Source organism: Aulostomus chinensis, chromosome 6, assembly GCF_037954235.1.
Source record: "Aulostomus chinensis isolate RoL2024-O1b breed Wild chromosome 6, RoL_Achi_v1.0, whole genome shotgun sequence".
NCBI classification, from domain to species: domain Eukaryota; kingdom Metazoa; phylum Chordata; class Actinopteri; order Syngnathiformes; family Aulostomidae; genus Aulostomus; species Aulostomus chinensis.
In genome coordinates, this window is record NC_141325.1 from 4580409 (window position 1) to 4601328 (window position 20920).

At 43.0% G+C, this 20920-nt stretch overlaps 1 protein-coding gene across 2 annotated transcripts in view; it reads left to right on the top strand.

Moving 5' to 3' along the window:
- Positions 1-20716, top strand: part of LOC147259768 (uncharacterized) — a 33200-nt gene extending 12484 nt beyond the window's left edge. Inside the window, exons 2-16 of one of the 2 annotated variants that reach the window (XM_086205939.1) lie at positions 5893-5948; positions 6441-6553; positions 7158-7232; positions 10613-10756; positions 10969-11046; positions 11169-11320; positions 11700-11754; positions 13054-13128; positions 13278-13383; positions 15285-15821; positions 17236-17679; positions 17800-17898; positions 17987-18099; positions 19469-19520; positions 19635-20716. In XM_086205939.1, the coding sequence (XP_086062065.1) occupies positions 5893-5948; positions 6441-6553; positions 7158-7232; positions 10613-10756; positions 10969-11046; positions 11169-11320; positions 11700-11754; positions 13054-13128; positions 13278-13383; positions 15285-15821; positions 17236-17679; positions 17800-17898; positions 17987-18099; positions 19469-19520; positions 19635-19771 (2236 nt within the window). In that variant the 3' untranslated portion in view covers positions 19772-20716. Of the gene's footprint in view, positions 1-5892; positions 5949-6440; positions 6554-7157; positions 7233-10612; positions 10757-10968; positions 11047-11168; positions 11321-11699; positions 11755-13053; positions 13129-13277; positions 13384-15284; positions 15822-17235; positions 17680-17799; positions 17899-17986; positions 18121-19468; positions 19521-19634 lie in introns of both variants that reach the window. The other variant, XM_086205938.1, reaches the window with a different exon arrangement.
- Positions 20717-20920: the final 204 nt, after the last annotated feature.

Below are 20920 nucleotides of genomic sequence, written 5' to 3' on the forward strand. Positions count from 1 at the left end.
AAATAGCACTGGAAGACCAGGTTGAGCTCTAAACCAAGATGATGGACTGATGGGGGTTTAGGGAAAGAGGGGAGAAAAACATATGACGTAAAATGAAGTGAACAGAAGCTTGTGTACAGGTAGATGTAATGAAAATACATCCCAGGTCTTGACAAATGCCTCAGCATAGCTAAAGCACAGGCATGTACTGTAATGAGAAGCAGTTTGACCTCTGGGGATGCATGTACAGCATGCGCTCGGAGCAGCAGAGCACAAAAAAAAAGAGGCGATGCTGTTATATGTCTGATTTAGAGCTTAATCTGTACACTGAATCCTGGTGAGAGTTACCAGACTCTCATCCATTTTCTCATGTCTTCTTCTTCATGTGCAGTTCATCATATCTCGCGGTGTGCATAACTGCAAACACCTCATATCTCCCCTGCTGGCAAAGATGGCATGAATAAATGACCGGGGAGCCCCTGAGATGTTCCTGACCGAGAGAAACTGAAGTTAGGAATGAAGGAGGAAGAGATGAGGTTGAGGAATTGCTTTATTCGTCAGGATTTAAAGCTGGAGGAGAGAAATATGTGCTGCAAGAGAGAGGGGTCAGAATAATGAATTTAGAGTAGTCGCAGCGTGCTGATACGGCTGATGTGTCAATGGAATGTATGGACAGAACTAGAATAATGGCACGGGCCAGGAATACATTTACACAAGAGCTTTTTTTTTTGCGCTACAGTGAAATTAATACCTTTATAATTCACAAAAATGGAACATAAAGACACATTAAAAAAAAAAAAAAAGTTCAGTCTGTCTGGAAAGGCCAATACAAAAGCAGAGTTAATAGCGGCATGCCTGGGTAAGTTGGATAAGTGAAACTGAGGCCTTCTCCGGCGCAGCTCACCATCTGTTTCTGTTATGTTCATCTTGAAATGGTGGAGCGTGCATGTTTGGAGGTATTACAGCGGCTCTGGCAGTCCAAAACAAACCATTCCTATTGTTCCTGGCTCAGTTCGACCTTCTGCTGTGTGTATACGAGCTTGTGTCGGTGCATGTGTCTGTGTTTATCCTCTGTTTTATGTTCTGAGATGAGTGCTTGTTTATTTGTCCATTGCTACACCGAGGGACTGGCTGTGGTGGCAATTGCACAGATTTTAATGTATCATTAAGATAGTGACATCATTTCTTCTCTTTGCCTCACCCTCTCCTTTTTTCATGCCCCTTAATGATGGCCTCTTCTCTTCTCTTCTCTTCTCTTCTCTTCTCTTCTCTTCTCTTCTCTTCTCTTCTCTTCTCTTCTCTTCTCTTTTCATGTCTTCTGTCCCTCCCTCCCTCTCTCAGAGCTGAGGTCATAGCTGGCTGGGGTTGGAGGTGGGCTAAAGTACAGAGATGAGTCTGTTTTTCTCATCAGCTTGTGGAGCCCTCAAGAAAACTACATGTGCAAAGTAGTGGAAGTCTATCTGAATATTTATTTACAATGAATGCATCTGAATTACAGTAATATTTTTAAGGTCTTACTCTAGAAATGGTTGATGGAAGTGGAAAGAAAATATTTTACAAATGTTTTCACACATTTGAGGTGGTTTTTGACCTGTTTTGAAAAAGAGTGTATGTGCCAAGTGAGAGATGGATGCAGTTCGTTCTGAACTAGCAAATCTTTAACACGTGTGACTGACCAGCTGTTTCCTCTGCTGGTGTCTTCTTGGCTGACATGGCCAACACTGCTGGCACCAAAGACAAATCACAACCTGCGCAACTGAAAGTACCTCCTGAAGACCTGTGGCTTTTTCCGCGGTAGACAATGACAGACCCAAGACCAGCTCTGGGTCTACGCTCTCTGACGGGCCTTACGTAGCTCAGTTTTTATACTCCAAACCAGTTGATGGAAATTTGTTTCATTTCCATATCCTTTTTTTTTTTTGCAAAATTTCTAGTTTACTTAAAATTTGCTTGATAATTGAATGGGAACATGACTCTTCGTCTATAGCTCAAGGCCATTTCCATTTTTTCAAGGTTATATTGAAAGTTGTGATACTTTGCAGGGCCTTCGTATCACTTTTTTTTTTCCTGTGAGCCGCCAAGATGTCACATTCACAAAGGAGAGATCATAGATTCATTTCACTTTCAACCACACAGGCATGGGGCTGTGTATTGTTCTGAGAAGGGCCGCCTGAGGACAGCGAAAGCCTCTTGATGCTTTACTTTGCATTACAATGCTGCAAGGTGACATTAACCTGCTTGCATGGATGACATACGTCAGGGTAAGGCAGATGCATTTAAGGGTTTTATTCTTGTGTTCTTAAGTTACTGCCGTGGAAAACAATAAACTGTTTCTGAAAGCCACCTATTCATGTTACCCCAAACACTGAGATCACATGAGACGTATGGATATCGCTACTCCAGGCTGGATCGCAGCGCATAGAAACAAGTCGAATCTTGACATCATTGCCAGAAAACTGATATCCACCATACAAACATGCTGCCAGTAGGCCCCAATAGCCAAGCGCATACACATCGCTAGAACAGATGAATGACATCCCAGAGGCAAGTGCAAGCAAAGAAACAGCGCTGTTGCTTGAACAAATGAACAAAGAGAGAATTGTTTCTTCCATAAAGGTTTGAGCTGAATTGCAAAGGCAGCATATGGGCGCTCATAAACTAGCTCTTAAACCAGGGATAAGACTCAAGTGCAGGAATCACACATATTCTTCTATGAAGTGATCTTTGATGACATACTAATGTCTGGCTCACGTCCTAAAATGAGAACAATGAAACACAGGAAATGTTTGTGAGCAGTGGCGACAATACCTCCGAATTTTTCATGTTGTCTTAAGGGAGCACCAGACAATGACAAAAACATTGATGCTTGCGAGCAATAGTGGAGGCACGTCACTATCCTGCTGAGGAGCGGGTTCACTATATTCGGTCATTGTTGTCATTTCGTGAACTGCGATTGGTCATCTTTGTGGCGATGTCGTTTGGGCACAGCTGAGCACAAAATCCTTGAACTAGAGGCCATGTTGCTTTGGGCTCACATGTTGGAACCCATGTCCACTCAGTAGTCTTTGTTGTTCCAGTGTTCAGTGTTCATGGGTCTGACGGCGCCCCTCCTTCAGCGTGACCTTCACTTTGATTTCAACTGCGCACCTGTAAAGTTTCAGGATGGCATCTTGCAGGGCTGAGGTGGCTTTGCAGTTTGATTACAGAGAGACAGACATAAAAACACCTGCTAAAATAAAACAGGAAATACCGAGAACACAGGCCTCGTGTGTCTGGTGGTCAGAGGGAGAATGACAGGAAACAGTCTTCAGGCAAAGACTTGACACAGCATGGTGCGTTTGGCAAAAAAAATTGTCCCACATGAATTGGGAGAAATTTTAGACAGGCTTTTATTCGTCGATTTAATAAAATTGTGGCCTTTCTGAGCTCTAAAGCCTCATATCCATTTCAGAGATCAAATTCTGAGAAAACCACCTGAGAACAGGAGTAAAATCTCCGGCATGACAAAACTTCTCCCTCAGTCCGGCTAGTGTATCGTCATGTACGAACCTGTTGGTTGCGTGTGGAGAATTATGACTCCTTCAGAGGCACAGTGACCTCTGACCATGACTGCTTGTGAATGGTGACCTTTGGAAATGTCTGGAGACGCCTGGATCAGGACATGCGGATTGGAGTCTTAGCTCTGGAGGCTGATAAGACTAATGAGGTAGTGGAGCGTGTTGTTTTTATACACGTTGTGGATAAACTGAACTCTCAGAGGATATGTGACTGATCTGGGCGACACAAATTCCTCAAGAATGTCTCCAGGGATTTTCTTATACTCCCACAAAATCCTAGTACATCTTTATCAAAACAATTCTTTAAAACAAAATAAATTCATATACTCAATTATTGTTGTTTATCAGTTATATAAATAGATGGATCTTGAACTGCGCTGTGGTATCTTACTATTGTAAGGAATGCCTCTCACTTCCCCTTGTGTACCCGGACTAAGTGATATTGTGATTATCCTCAATTTTACCTTGACAATGAACAATACCTCACTTTATACGTTTATATGTCGTAGTGTTGTAAGTATACCAAATTAATAACACTCAAATGAATTATTTACAGCTGTTTATTGAAAATTTCAAATTCCACACATCACTGTAAGTAAAAATGTTCCGCAAATAAGTACAAATAAGACAGATGAAGTCATTTTGATACGTTTCTGGTTAATTCTTCAGCCATGGGTACTTAATAAAGTGGCAAGTGAGTGTATACTGTATGTGTACACAAGAGTAAATCAGCACAATAAGAAACAAGGCAGCACTATCACCCTGCTGCTTCACACTCTGGGTGTGCAGCTCGCTAAGACGGGCAAACAATGTGGTTATTGTGTCTCAGTACACTCACACACACTCACACACTGATTGATTTTTCCATTCATTGTTCTTTGGACTCACAGAGGCTTGTTGTGTCAGGATGCTAAATAGTGAGCTGGCCTGCAGTGCACCAAACTGCTTTTGTTTGCACAAAACTGGATTTGTGTTGCGAAGCAAAACAGTATGAACTCATATCTTCTCTCGTTTTGTGTCTCACTTTCTCTGAGGCACTCCCTCCTCCACACACACATTCAGATCCACACATACACACACACACACACACACACACACACACACTAACACACACACAGCTTTCAACCTTTGGCCCATCGTAATAGCTGCTCATGGCCTTAAACTCTCACTAGCCAGCTCCAGATGTTATTGACACACACCCCCAGGAGTTGCAGAGAGAAATTTACACAGACAGGCAGCCAGATGCTCAAGCACATACTTACACACACACACACACACACACACACACACACACACACACGCACACGCACACAAACCACGTTTTTAACCTTAAACTCAATGATTTATGTTGTGGAGACTTGTTTTGTACCTCTAAAAGGGTGTGACTCCCCATAATATGATTCTGTAAACATATTTGCCCACAGCAGGAATAGCTGGTACACACACACACACACACACACACACACACACACACACACGCACACACACTTAGTCCTGTAAAGCTCTGACAATTCATCTCTCTGCTGGTCACCTCATTATATCAGACACACATTTACTCACAGCTGTGCTTCAAACACCCAGATAAATCAAGATTTTAGGGACCTGCCATTTCCACTTGCATGTGTTTGACTCTGGACCGTGAGATTAGTAACAGCTGAGCAGGCCCATAATTAAGCATCTACTTTGTCCTTAAGGTTATTTTTGGTTGATAACAATGATGATGTTTATCTGAACAATCCAAACAATGAGTGATTTCATGGAACAACATCATGAGTTGTTGAGTTGCCAGGGTGACCAGCAGGTAGAACAGGTTTTCACCCGCAAAATGTCGAAACCGTCCTTCCGAAGCGCATTTATGTCACATTCAGGATTAATCCATCTATGAAGAAAACACTCTGAATGAAGCTTATTGTGCTGCTGACATTCACACACACACACACACACACACACACACACACACACTCACACACACACACACACACACACACACACACACACACACACACACACACACACACATGCCCACGCACTGTCACGGCTGATAAAGCCAGGAAGGGAACAAGTGCATGTGTGATTCGTCGGTGCATCATAGAGATGCTTTTCTCTGCAGGGAGGCTTGTTGTGGTTTAGACCAAGTGTGATCAGTAAAACATCTGGCCATGCATGTGTGCATGCCTGTGTGTGTCCACCGTGTACAATGATAGACTAAACACATGGTGCACACAGCTGTCCTCATGCTTCCATTAGAAGCTATTCTCAAGTTTACAGATATCAAACAAGTGGTTGTTTGGTCTGTAATCCTGAGGCTGTCAGTGCTGATGCTGTCTCTGACCTGTGTGTGTCTCCGTGTCCGCAGGGCTTTATTCGCGTACGACGGAGTCAGCAACAAGCTCAAACTGGCCGACTCAGGAGGTGAGTTGGTCTGTTATGTGTCTTTTTTTTTGTCAGACATGATTGTTTTGAACCAACGAGCCCTGTAAAGAACTTAATTATCTTTGCTCAACTTAAAATGAAGGTCACAGTCGCAGTAATTATTTATACAAACAACAAAACTCATGATACTTCAGGCTAGAGGAGCACGTGTCAAACACTGTCGCGGATCACCCTCACACTCCATTCAGAATACACACTCTTGAAAAGAAGTTTTGCTTTTCATCTTGTGGAAAGATGTGATGAAGCAAACCTGCCCCATGACATCGTTCATTCAGCAGCATTTTGATCTTTTCATAGCAATTAAATCAGAGCAAAATCCAAGTTGGAAGCCCCACTGATTCAGATGCACTTCCTGGAGACGGCTGGGAAATTCACGCACGGACGTGACTGTGTTTCGTGTTCTGGAATCAGAACCAGTATTGATCTATGCTTCCTTTAACTTCCCTGCATTTTCGTGTCTCTTCACATTAGTGGGTGGTGTTGCAGAGTTAGCCGGAAAGTTCCACGTGTCCAAGCCTCAGTATGGACTGTGCAGAGTGGGAGGTGCGGAGACTGGCAGCCCCCGAATCGCCATGATCACCTGGGTAAGGGCGGCAGACAGGTTCATGGGGTTTATGGAAGCGTGATCCTGTCATGTTGAAGAGCCACACATTCCAAACACGCATGCTTGAAATTATATACAACTTAAGAGCAGCAGACAGCAATTGTTCAACAGCTCAGGGATAATGAGCTTAACAACTTAAAATACGTAATTATCTGTGTACTTAAAGACCTGCAGAATTCTTTGGTGGAAAGCTTCAGTCACAGACTTTGGCTTATTTGACATCTGACATGTAGAGAAAACATTGCGACACTCTTTTGTCCAACATTTATGAATCACAAGGCAAACAGATGATTTGAGTACTCATCTGCAGGTGTGGTTTGGACATGTCTGACAGTAAGAAGTCTGTCCTCTCCATGTTCTGATGGTGAATTACACCGAGAAGCAGATGCTGAGAAAATGGATCGCTGTGATTTATTAGCGCTCACAACTTTCATTACACAGATGATATATAATATTTTTAGTTGTCCTCCAAATGGTTTATGTGCTCATGTAACAAGTCTCAATTACAGCACTGTGAGCCCTCCTCTTTTTTTCCTTTTGGTATGATATGAATGCAAGTGTGTGTATCCTGTGTTTGTCTGCAGGTTGGTGAAAAAGTGGATGAACACCGCAGGACAGAATGTGCCGGCCACCTTCCAGCCATCAAAAACTTCTTCAAGGTTCAGTAGATCAAGTTGTTCTTAATCATATTAAAGTTCCACATCAGCATTGAGAAGGAACAGCACAGAACTGTACATGAAAGTATTATAAATATACTTTTAGTGTACTCCCTATACAGAGACAAAAAAAGATCTTTTTTCTATCTCAAGAGGCTTTGTACTCTCAAACTCTATATTTACACACTTTAGTTTACTTTGTATTGTTTTGAGAGCTTCCTGTGCTCAGTCCACTTCCTGTCTCATTGCTCCTGCGTATGATCGGCTCTGTGGCCATGTTGGTACCAAGGGAAGGTCGCCAGATTCAGTCTTAGAAGCGCCATTGTTTGTAGTGCCACACAGAGGCCAGTGATGATAAAGGAGACAGGAAGATGAGAGGAAGAGGAAGGAGGCGGCGATGATGATGATGGACGGCTCTGTAGACTTATTTTTATTAGGAAGATGTGGTAAAAACCGTCCTGCTAGCTGCAGCGTCTCCTGAGTGTCACAGCAGCTGCTGACCCCGAGGTTTACTGGTGTCCATATAAAGGCATCACCCAGCCAACTGAAGAGGAATCTGTGGAATGTTTGTTTGTTTTTTGTTCATTTTTTAACAGTGAATGTTGAGTCCGGAGTTTTGTGAGCCACAGTTCGAAAGCCCCCTACCCCCCTGTGTTTGTGTGTGTGTGTGTGTGTGCTGGGACAACCATCTTTGTGAGGACCAATTTGCATTTTAAACCAGTCTTTTGAGGACATCTTGGGGAAAGGGAGGACATTTTGATTGGTCTTCACTTTCTGAGGCATGTTTTAAATGCGGTTTTCAGTTTAAGATGTGATTTTTTTTGGATGAAGGTTAGGATTGGGTTAAGGTGCAGGTTCAGTTTAGGGTTGGGGAATTGAGGTTTTGATCAGTTAATTTCAGAAATGGAACTGTGAGAAACATCAGACTGTTGAGCAAGTTTAAGGTTCTCTCCCACAGCAGATCACGCTCGACTTGGTTTTATCAATGATTCAGAACAAAGGAGGACTCACGGCATTAACATGCATAGGGAGCACCATAGCTTATCCTGCATTTACAGAAATATTTAGACTTTAAGACGATGGGGATGATGCATGGGCTTGTTATGATGTACATGCTGACTAAGAATAAGTGAAACATAAAGGGAAGCTGTTTCATAACTCTGAGAAATAATCTCGAGCTGATTCAAGGAATTTTTTCTTTGTCATGAAACCAGACTTAAGTTTCCCAGGAAAGATTTTTCGCCTACCAGGAAAACTAGAGGTCAAAGAAATGACACAGCACTAAATTCAAAGTTTTTGAAGAAACTTGAAGCAACCAAATACTCTAAAATAACTGTATTGCGAGTTTTACTGGAGTAATTCCACTTTGGAGTTTTTCATTTTTAATGGATTTACACACAGTAATGTTCGTCATGAAGTTGAAAATAATACACTGCATCTGCAAAACCTCATCAGTTTACAGTACGTCGCCTCCCTCGCATGTTCAGGTTTGAATCCTAATCTCAGGGGGCCTCAGCTCCCTCTTCTACGTGCCTCTGTCTGGCTGAGCTGCATGTCTCAGCTGGCTACGAGGAGGTTTGTCAAGGCGAGTCTGCAGCTACAGATTTGGGTGTGTTACATACTGTAGTGAGTTATGAAAGCTCAAATACGAATAGGCTGCAGATGTTTCCATTGTTCTGGATTTCTTTTTTTTTTTTTTAATTTGTTGCATTCATCCACATATCAGCCTGGCACGAGGCCACGTTTGTCAAAGCGATACTTCATCGAAAAAAAAGGGTGATTCACCTTTCAAAAATTCCCAAATAGATGCCCTGAGTTCATGAAGACATTTTTTTTCACCACTGCCTCACTTCTTTGTGACTTCAGAATGCAGAAAGAGCCGTTCATACATATTTAGCTTGAAGCTAATGGCACCCAATGGCCACCAACTACAAATAACAGCAAAACTTTTCAAAAACACCAGCTTACGTACTCTCAAGCACATCATGAGGTGTAACTGTGATCAGGTGATGAACCGGAAACGTTCTAGTTTGTTTTTTACTTATTACTGGGCTGGATGCAGAAGAAGTGGATGCTACTGGATGATGCACTTGAGAGTCGGAGGAGTGCTGCGTGATTGCAGAAATACTTTTGCAACATTTCTGTCCAGTACTTCTTCACAAAGCTTAACTAAAGATCTGGCATGATATGATTCCATGCTCAACATGTGAAGGATGGTATTTCTTGAGACTCAGTGCAAACATGGGGACTGTTGAGCAACAAGACATCATCTACCTGTCCCAGCTGAATGACTCCTCAGTGGACTCAACAGCCTCACGCATGCAGACTCAGCTGCAGGCTCGTCTGTCTGCCATAGCCACGTACTGGTAGTACCTGAATGTAGTACATACTATGAGTATGCCTGATCCTCCAGCTAGCAGATCGTATCAGTTCTAACAGTCCTGCACTTAATGACTCACACATGGATACAGGACTGTTCCTGACACTAGTAAGTAAACATAGTAATTTTCTGCACTTGCACTTTGCAAAACTGCACTATTCAACTGTAGATTGTAGTTCTGTCTGTTATCCTGCTTTTACTAGCATCCCTGGCGTCACCCTGGACTGCTCGACGTCTGGTGCCTCTGCGTGTGTGCAGTTGGCAGTGACAGCTAGAGTGATATGGATTACGCTCTGTACTGACATGTATTATGGGGCTCATCGAGTGCTCTGCCCATGGTCGGTGTCAGCGTTGTCACTCACATAAAACTGTGATTTACAGTCAGAGGACGACAGACCTGGCCCTCCATCAGCAAGCCGGGACTTTTTGGAAATGATTCTGAGGTCCACAAATGCCTGCATATTACATCTGTGTGCATTCGGGTGTGCGCGGACACACACACACACACACACACACACACACACACACACACACACACACACCACCAAACATTGGAGTTCAGCCCATGTTGGAATGATAGCAAAAGAGAATGGAGCAGAGCAACATGATGTTTTGGTCTGCGGTTGTTGATTATGGTCTTTTTCCCCCCCAAATCTCTTAAGCGGTGGTTCCATGTTAACAGAGAAACATTCTCTTTTCTCCCACTTATGCTGTCACCTCCCGATGTCCTAAAGAATCCTGCCATCTGCTATCTGTAACCATCCAACTAACTCCTGGCTTATTGTTGAAGTTGGGGAAGGTTTTCTTCCCCTCACCATCCTCACGATTGAAGCAGTTGCACAACTGTTTGGCTCTGACTTTGCATAACTTCAAATCAGACGGAGTGAAAACCACCAGAGGCACTGTGTGTACTTGTGTGTGTGTGTGTGTGTGTGTGTGTGTGTGTGTAAGAATGGATTTCTGATTTTCCTCCATTTTTTATTCCTTGGCCTCTGTGTTTCAGGAAGCACATGCCTTCATTAGTGCAGCCAAAGTGGACGATGTGACAGAGGAGAAGATAAGAGCTGAGCTCAGCAAGACACAAGCCCATGGGCCTCCTCAGTGGGTGAGGAGGAGCTCCAAGTCTGTGGAGAGGGAGGATATAGTGGTGAGTCCCCCTGCAGCACCGCATCCCCCCACAAGATGGCAGCAAAGACTATCATATACACTTGCTCACGCAGTCAGGATTTGTTACACTGTACCTCTGTTATATTCATTTAATGTATGAAAAACAAGGAAACATATATAATTTCTCCTTTTGCATTACAAGGAGGTTTAAAAATCTTTAGTGACTGTTTTTTTTCTCGAAATCTTCTAAAGGGTACCAACTACAGAAAAACCAACGCTGCCATGGAGATGAGACTAATAAACAGAGACTCCTTCTGGGCACGTGCGGAGGTATTCAGAATTTCCCCTCTCTCTTTTTTTGTGGATGTGTTTTATTCTTTCTTTTGAAGTCAGTTATGATATGTGACTTATGAATTAATATGATCCCCCATGATTTCTTCTCGTCTTGTCAGCGCGAGGAAGAACAGAGGAAGGAAGAAGAGAGAAGAAGAGCAGTAGAGGAGAGACGGCGTCTTGAACGAGAGAGAGTTTTGAAGGAAAGAAAGGATGCTGAAGAGAGAGACAGAAAGATGAATGAGAAGCTACAGATGATTGAGGAGCAGAGGTTAGAGCAGTGACCATTTCCTCTCAATTATCCCCCCCCCCTAGTGGCTGTTATTGGAATAGATAGAGGCCTGGATTCACAACAGGATTTACAGTCTCACACAGTGGCACTAAATGTTTTTAAAGTTAAATTACTCTAAAAGTTAAGTCATATTACATTATGGACTATTATAGATTGAGTTGAATCGTTATTAACTTTAGCTATTTGAAATAAATTTAGACAAATGTTCCTCTGGACTGCCTCTAACTCCTCTTAGCTTTGTTTAATCCAGACTGCCCTGAGAATATGGCAATTAAAGAACAAAGTACGCTGTCATGAATACTTCAAATGTACTGCATCGTGGGTTATTGAGTCCGTTTTTCTTTACGCTGTCTTGCAGACGAAAGCAGGCAGAGCAAGAAGAGGCACTGCGTCGGAAGGAGAAATTAAGATGGGTGGGTGTGAAGTTAGTCTTTGTTTTATATTCGATTCCAATGATGTCATCCCCTTTAGTGAAAGGGGGAGCCATGTTGTCCTGGTCTTTTCAAGGAAAGCTTGTGAGATGGACTTCACGAAACGTATTGAGCAACCTGTAGCCTGCTGATTCTGCTGCAGTTATGTTCTGAATATTTCAATAGTTGAATTCAATAACACTTTTTCTCTCGCTAATTAAAACATCTGGTGACGTATAACTTTAATACTTACGGTTCGCTGTGTTTGGACATGAACATTGTCTCTGCTCTCAGCGTTCACAAGAAACCTTAAACAAAACCACAGTGTTTTCAGTTTCAACATTTAGGGTCTCTGGAATTTGATGTTTGGCGTGAACGCATGTATCATCACACTCGGATTAATTCTACGAATCAAACTGCGTACAGACACCTTCTACTGAAAGGGAAAATCCAAGGGAGAATGAAAGATGTGCCTTCAAAAAAAAAAAAGATGTGCCTTCTGCTTGTGACAAGTACATTCATTTCTGTTTGAGGTTACAATCAATACCTGTTCTAATAAGCCATTCGGCTGGAAGGGAGGGTTGTTGATCACAGGTGCAAATGATCAAGTATCCCATCGTGTTTCCATATTTTTGAGCTAGGAGAATGATACCCTTTAACCAAATAGTGTTGCAAACTTCCTCTATGAAAGGTCAAACAGCCAGGATTCATGAACTCTTTGTAAATCAGGAAGCGTCGTAGAATCGGCCCAGTGTTCCAGACGTCTTGTTCGTCCACCCAGCAGTTTCACACAGCAGTGACAGTAATTGGTCCGTATTGTTATCAATTATCCAGTCCTGCTTTTGCAATAAAGACAACGGTGAACTGGCTTGCATTTACGTGGAAGTTGTGCTAACGTTCCCTTGTTTATGGTTCGTTCTTTAAAGGAAATGTTGTACATCTTCAGCATCAACCTGCTGCCTCCTTGTCACGTCCTCTTAATGATTGCCATACATAGAAATTGCTTAGCGTTGCAAAACATGACAGTTTGAGTATTTATTTACAATTATTTGCTCAATGTACAGCCCTGTGTTGTGACTGTCGTTATTAAATTGCGCACCAGTGTGTTATGTTTTTATGTTATACTCAAGATGTTGTCTTTGTAAATGCTGTTCTTGAAGACGCCGCTGCTATTAGGCAAATCATGTTATTAGAAACATGACAAAAGGCTGTGCTGCATCCCCTCACTATTTGTATTCCACTGTCAGTGAATGCGTGTGTTCAGATGTGTGAGCGAGCGCTGCTGTGTTTCTGCATCAACAGGAGCAGCAGCAGCGCGAGCACGAGGACGATATGAGGGCTCGTCTGAGAAGGAGTGAGTCCATAGAGAAAGCAGCAGTAAGTCCATGTGCAGTAAAACTACACACAAAAGAGGGCACTGATGAATTAGTGTCTAATCTCTGTATGTCATTTAATTAAAGCCAGTTTGAAAACCTGTAAAATCTGTCTTTCTGTAATAGTACTTATTCATATCATTCTATCTGTAGGAGGCTGCGGTATTAGTGTCCCAGCGATCCATGAACCCTCGAGAGTTCTTCAGACAGCTGTCATCAACATCGCAAAGTCCCACCAGTCCTGGATCATCCCGCACAGGTATGTACACCCTGCCACCAAAGAGTCAGGTCCCCTTCGAGACGAGAAGGTGCACTCAAAAAAATAAACTAGGGTGTGCGTTTGAGCAACAAACTGTAAATATACTGGTATTGTATAAATTAATCATGTTGTTCACGACACATACTTATTTTTTGTTAATTCAATATATCTAGGAAATTTAAGTCAATTAACTTAATTCGTGCCAATCTCATGAGGATGTTGAGCGTTTCAAAGATGCTTGAGTGCTCATGTACTGCGCATGCGCCGCGCACTTCCGGGTGTGGATTCAGAAGAAGCTGACGATGGAAAGCGGTGGCGGCGGCGGCGGCGACAGCAGCAGTTCGCCGTATCCACCTGTGCGCCGCGGGTGTGAAGCTAACACGGTAGCCAAAGGAATTTGTCGATTGCTGCAGTTCACTGCCTGGTGCAGGGAGTTGCTGCTATTTATACGTGTGCAAATCATGTTGCGCCATCACGCTGTCGAATCTTCGCGGGTCTGTCGCTTGGAGGGGGGAGGGAGAGGGGAGGTGTAGCGGTTCCGGCGGATTACCGTGAGTCCCGTAACTTTCGTCGGTCGGGTGGGTGGTCAAATAATTTGATAGTACAAATTTAAAGCCTGTTGTGTACGTTTAGTAAAAATGTCATTTGCAAACAACAACAAAAAAAGTTTTGAGTTTTGGTTAATTTTTTTTTATTGGATGCCTGTAACAGCAACCAACAGGAAGCCTAACAGCATCAACAAGATCGATTTAGTTCATTTAACAAGATTGACTACAAGTACAACAGACTAAACCTGTAGTAGTTGGTAAAACAAAGTGGAATGCTATGTAAAAAAAAAAGTTTGTTGTAATAATGTACGCTAAAACAAGTTTAATTTTACAAGCGTAAAAAAAGTAAACTTGTTTATTGAGGGCAGAGGTTTTAATTGGACTCCAGTATTCTTTGCTCAAATAAGATAATAAAGATTGAATGTACATGATTTTTTTTTAGATGGAATGTGGTTACCAAGATTAAATCATGTTCATCCAATGAAAACTTTTTTGGAGTGCAGCCCTCTCATTGGCTGGAAGGGGAGAGGTTCAGCAGTATAGTGGCTGGGGTGGAAGCAAAGTCAGCTGACAAAAAAGTGAAGTACTCTAAGTACTCCTGCAGCATGGAAGTTCTGCCTGGGAGGGTGCAAAGCCCGCAGCATAACAACAAGATATAAATGCACCTGAAACGTAGTAAGAAAAGCGTAGACGACGTGATGTCATCAGATCAAGTTCCTCTTCCTGTATGTTCTCATCATTCCACCAAGTTTGATCAAATTTATATGTGGACCATCTCTTCCTCCTCTTCCTCCTCCTCCTCCTCCTCCTCCTCCTCTGTTGGCAACAGACACTCAGTGCTAGCGCTGCAGCTAACAGGGCATCTCTTCCTCCAGTTACATGAACCACCTAAATGGGTCCCATAGGGTAAAGCCTTAGAGTGAAGTCTTAAAGTCTAGACAGACATGAGGACATTTTACCAGCTGCAGTTCTGACGTGTCATCGCAGCATAAACACAGATGTAGTGATATTAACTGTGCCTCTGTTCTATTTTGGAGGATCGTCTCCCTGGAATTACGCATGCTGGCTCATGGCTGTGACACACTGCCTGAACAGATTCCATTCTTGACTGATTTTATTATTCCTCAGTATGGGTGACATCATTTTATGGGGGATCTCCTTCCATTTCTTTAACGCAATGTCACAGAAGCACCACCAGGAACGTTTGGCTCAATCATCCACTTGAACTCACTGAAAAGATTTTGTTGGTCGAACGTCGTGGTCACTGTGACATCATGCTCACGTACGTGTCAAAAGCCTGAATTTGTATTTTTGGAAAAAAACAGTATTTGTCTTTGTTTTTCCTCTCTCCAGGCAAACCGTTCCGCCGGTACCAGCGCAGCCTCACCGACACAGCGTTCATCTTCAGTAAAGCAGAGGACAGCACAGCATCCTCCCCTCGCAGTTCTCCCCTGGTCTCCCCCTTCTTCCGGGCTCCTCCCTCTCCCAGCCATGCCACATCTCCCCCCACCAGCCCTGTTTTCCGCCCTGTCACCTCTCCCCAAAGGCCCAGAGTCCCCATGTCCCCGCCAACGTCACCACTTCGCCCCACCCCTCCAGTTTCAGCCCTGCCCGTTGCCCCACCCCCTCAACACCAAGTTCAGCCTACTGCTGAGCCCAGAGCCCAGTCACCCACGGAACCCTCAGCACCTCCAGCCTCACCAAATCTCTTGGCTTCCTTGTCCACTAGTTTAGAAAAGAGCATCCCCTCTCCGTCACAACCAGGGGCTCCACCTTCTTCACCCCCAAATACCCCGACCCAGACAGAGCAATCAGCCTTCTGCTTCGAGCCTGGTTTTGCTCCACAGGCTCCAACAGCTGCTCTTCCAGAGAGACCAGAGACAAACACAGGTGGGGTGACACGCGACACGAGGAGCTCGAACCAAATCTGATAGTGAAATACGGTTTTACACCTCTGAACCCGTCTGTGTCTTTTTGAGGGAAGTTATTCAAAATTAGTACAAATGTTCGCTTGTCCACAAGGAAGAAGTGCTGGATTTTGGTGGTCTAAGGTTAAAGGTCAAGGTCGCTCATGATTTTGATGGCTGCATCTCAGGAGGAGTGCCAGAGAGGTTTTTCTTATTTGACACAAATGTTCACTTGGAATCAGCAATGAACTGAAAAGATGTTGGCGGCGTAACGTCACGGTAAATGTGACAACACCTTATTTGGTAGTAAGTCACAGGACACCTTGAAATAATTTATTCACATTTGATTTAGTTTGGGTGGTCAAAGGTTAAAGGTCACAGTCACTGGTCTCACAAAGCGTGGTGTAGCTTTTTGAATGGAACATCTCGAGATTTTCCTCAAATCTGGCAGAAACGCTAACTTGGAAACGTGGACAAACTGAAAAGACTTGAGGTGGAAGGTCGAGGTAAAGTTGTCCACACAAAACACACGTATGGCCATAACTCAAGCACTAACGCGCCAACTACATTTCACGCAACATCCGACAGCGCGAGATGATGAAGTGATGATATTTTACATCCAAAAGGTCAAAGGTCACGTTCAATTTGACATTGTAACGTTCAACAAAGCCACTTTATTCATGCCTTCTCAGCAACACCTTGTGGGAACAATAATGAGTTGTATTTTGCCAAGACACACACTTAAAACCTTTTATTAAATCCCCTTAAAGTCTGCACTACAGTATATTATATGAGTCTGGGCAAATATGGATGGACGGGGCTTGTTGGCAGAGTCGTACAACCACAAGACGGTAATTCTAGTTTTATTTTTGTTGTAAGTGGTAATCTACAGAGGAGCTGTCGTTATTGCAACAACAAAATGCCCATTCAGAGTGATGATGGAATGTGAAGAAGAGCACATTACCTTGGTTGCATCTCATTAGGTTGTCAAAGAATCGTTTCACGTTAATTATTGGTTTTGATTTGTTTTATTAAAAGCTGTAGTTGCTTAGATGCGTTTGCCAAAGTCTACTCCGCAACATTCCAGACTGTTAATGCAGCCAAGGGACTATGAATCAGAGGCCTGTTACACAGAGCTCTATTTCTACTGGCCAGTCACAATTAAATATTCCTTTTGAACCTTCAAGTAACCACATATAATCCTGGTTATGCCAAGTTTGACTGTGATGTACACCAAGAGAGCCTGGCTTCTTATTCTTTATATTTTTTTTTCTACCACACACACACACACACACACACACACACACACACACGACTTCATGGGCTCTTAAACAGCATGTAAGTTTATCAAATGTTTATATATGTTTGACTAACATTTGATCGTGTCCAATCAACAGACCTCCATACAGCCATGCACACTGAGCGGGTCTCAGACACTGGCTACATAGCACAGGCTGTACTGGTGGAAGAGGATGAGGAAGAAGAAGAAGATGCGGAGGAAAGCAAAGATGCCGAAATTCAGCCCGAGCCTTGTGCCGCCTGTACAGAACCAGTCCAGACTGATGCAGTGGAGGTCGAGGAGTGGGACAAGGAGGACGAGGAGGAGATGGAGGAAGAGGAGGACGAGGAATCAGAACGAGAAGCTACTGAATCTGCATCAGAGGAACCAGGGGAAGCGGTGCAGGAGGAGGAAGAAGAAGAGGGAGAGGAAGATGCATTAGAAGAAGTCGAAGAGGAGGAGGCGGAGGAAGACAGAGGACAGAAGGAGCAGTCGGAAGACAGTCAGACCCCCACTGAATCTGTAGAGCTCTCAGAGAGAGAGGAGGAGTCAGCCCTTCCTGGTAAGCCTCCAGTTTTGGATCAACCTCTATGGACTTGATCAGTCTTTTTAGGGAGTTCTGGCATAAATAATCTGTTTTTAACTGAAGGTGCAAAACTTTACAATCGAGACATAATTTCAGATTCAGAATCCATTTGCCTGAAAATCAAACATGAGACTGTGGTCCTGCCCACCAATGGGATCACGAACGGAGATGACACGCAGGAGCAGAACGGCACAGGTTTGACCACAGATCCGTTCAAACGCTGTAACACACAGGTTCACAGTGACTATGCTGGTTTGAATGATTCCTCCCTGGTCTCTCTCAGAGCGATCCTTGAGCCCGTCTGACACTGAAATCAGCTCCCCTGAGTCGGGTGTGTGTTATGATCTCCATATCACAGCAGAGAGAGACGGCGTCACCGAGGAAACGGAACAGCAGGTCTCTGAGAACGGGCAGGAGGTACTGTAGCCTCGCACAAAACGAGGAGCAGGACATATTTTTTTGTTTTGTGGGAAATGTTACACTTAAATGTTTTATGCTGTCGGCTCTTTGTGCATTTTTAAAAATGTGATGTCTACTGGAACATTTCGCACAGAGCCTCAGTGATGCGAGCAGCGAGCCATCATCTGCCAGGTCCACGCTTCAGTCGCATTGTTGTGATTCCGGTTTCACTCTTTCTTTCTTTTTTTCTTTCTTTCTTTCTTTCTTTTTTTTTAAATGTTCTTTGAGCATGTGTTAATGTTCCTCTTCTCTGTTTGCTGTAAAGTACTTTGAGCGGCAATTTTTGTTTGGAAGGTGCAATACAAATAAAGTTTAACAGTATTTCCATGTGGAGCGCATCATCCATTGGTGCGTTACGGTGCTCGATAGCGCTCACAGGGTGTGGCGCTGTCGAAACACTGTCTACAGTCATAGGATTTCATTATGTAACTGAACTGCACTGAGAAAATGTAGGTCACGCTCTCCATCCATGGAGCTATCGTGCGTGCACTAGTTTAGCAGAGGTGACATGTCAGCTTGTACTGGGTATCCACTACATCGGTCCGTCCTTTAATCCTACCAGCCCTCTGAGTTCCAGGTGTGGAAATGAGGAGTTTTCTAAGAGTGAGAGCGTAGTCCCCTTCTGCTCCACCTGCCCTAGCTGAAGAAAATGCTGCTCTGGGAGCTGCGCGTATTTACTGCAGGTGCATAACAGAGTAGGAGCCTGTGCTCAGCCCAGTGGTGCAAAATAAGGTTTTTTTTCAACTGCACATCCCCATGAAGGAGGAACCAAGAAGTAGAACTTCACTTGGACTCTGGAGTTCCAGGCCGTAACTCTGGCCCTCAGCGCATCCTAGGTGTCCTCAGCCTCATGCTTGCTTGCTTGTTCCCAATTTATTCCTGGTCGGTGTCACTGTGAGCAAATATCACTCAGCAGGCGTGCATTGGTCAGGGACTATTTCCACTGTGGATTAATACACGTGATTTACTCAAGATGAATTAAGTGTACCTTTTTTTATGAAAACACCCCTCCGAACAGTGGGAGTGTGTTTCTCACAGTTTATCTATCTCATATATAATATATCACGATCATTATTACAATTAATTTAATAGAAAAATAACAAATCGAGTTTAAGTTCGGGTCTTTTTTATTTGTGAAGAAGAAGAGGAAGATTTAAAACAAAATTATTTCCTTTAACATTAAGGTTTGCAAGAGGAGGGTTTCTGGGAAAGTCATGCCCCTCGCTTTCCTTTTTATTCTGACGTTAATCAATATTCATTGCGTGATGAAAGCCTTTCTCTGACAGCGTTTCTCTCTCCACCGCAGCTTTCAGCCGAGCAACAAATGTGTGTCCGCGCTCTGTATGACTACCAAGCAGGTAAGATGACATTTAGAGCATAATCACCATGCTTGTTCACATAAAGTACCTCCACTTACGGTAATTACAATGTGTTTAGCGGGTTTTCACCGTATTATCTTGCCTTTCCCTCAGAGGACGAATCTGAGATCTCCTTTGAACCTGGTGACATCATCAGGGACGTGGAAACTGTAGACAAAGCCTGGTGGAGGGGGTGGAGCAAAGATGGCCGTCAAGGCTTGTTTCCTGCCAATTATGTGGAGACCATATAGACAAACACACACACACACACACACTCTCAGGGACATCATCTTCCCTTACATTTTTACCTTAATCCTCCCACTGAGTCTATGTATTATGTTTGAAAGCATAAAAAAAAAATGTGACCATTTTAATGTTGCGTGATAAAAGCAGTGTATTCTCTCAAGTAAGCAGACGCCACTTCCATGGATGAAATAGTTTAGACCCTTTTTCTGGACCAAAATAACTTATTTCCTCTTGAGATACTGTAGGAATGTTGGTGGGAGGGATCAGATCACAATGACAAATGATCACAAACTTCCTTTTCTTGTAAGAAACACAAACAGATTTTTTTAAAATCGTGTATAGTCTCCTTTTTTGATCTGCACGTATAATAAGAATTCAGTCCTGCTCACAATTGGCTTCCTGATACACTGCTACAAAAGTTAGTTTACTGCTCCTGGCTGGTATACACATGGTCTTATAATCATCCGCCTATATTTTCTGAGATATTTTACTTCCTACTTGTCACACTATATTTGTTACTGACGGTTTCTCAGCATATTTTAACTACCCAGTGAAAAACAACACAGTATGATAAACAAGCAGAGCAAATTGAAAGACACTGTATCAACTATATTTCTCTCTTTCACTCTTTTCGAGACTATTTTGTCATTAAGGTGATTTCTATATTTACATCGCTTGATTTTTTTTTTTTTTTTTTTTAGATTTTAAAGACATTAAAGCATTATATTAACACATGGATGATATACAAAAAAAAACTCCCCCAACTTAGACTTTAATCCATTCCAGTGTATATAAGACTGTATAGACACATCAAATATCTTCTCCTTTTCTATGCTTGGCTTGTGTTGGTATGTTCCACGCTTGTTTGATTATATCTGTTCTTTATATTTACTCCACACTGAAAACTATATCACTTCTACTCATGCAAATGTGTAATATTAAATGTTTTAAAACAGAACCAGTCTCGAGTTTTTTTCTTCCTCATCAACTGCTGTCACCGCAGTAATGAGAGAAATTTCATTTTAATCAGCACTGTGCTGCTGATACATACAAACACTAGAAAATAAATGGACAGTAACTTTGTTTTAGAGTGGAACGGATCAGTCTCATCATGGTAGACAGCAAATTTTGACTAATTAGCACAACGGAGAAGG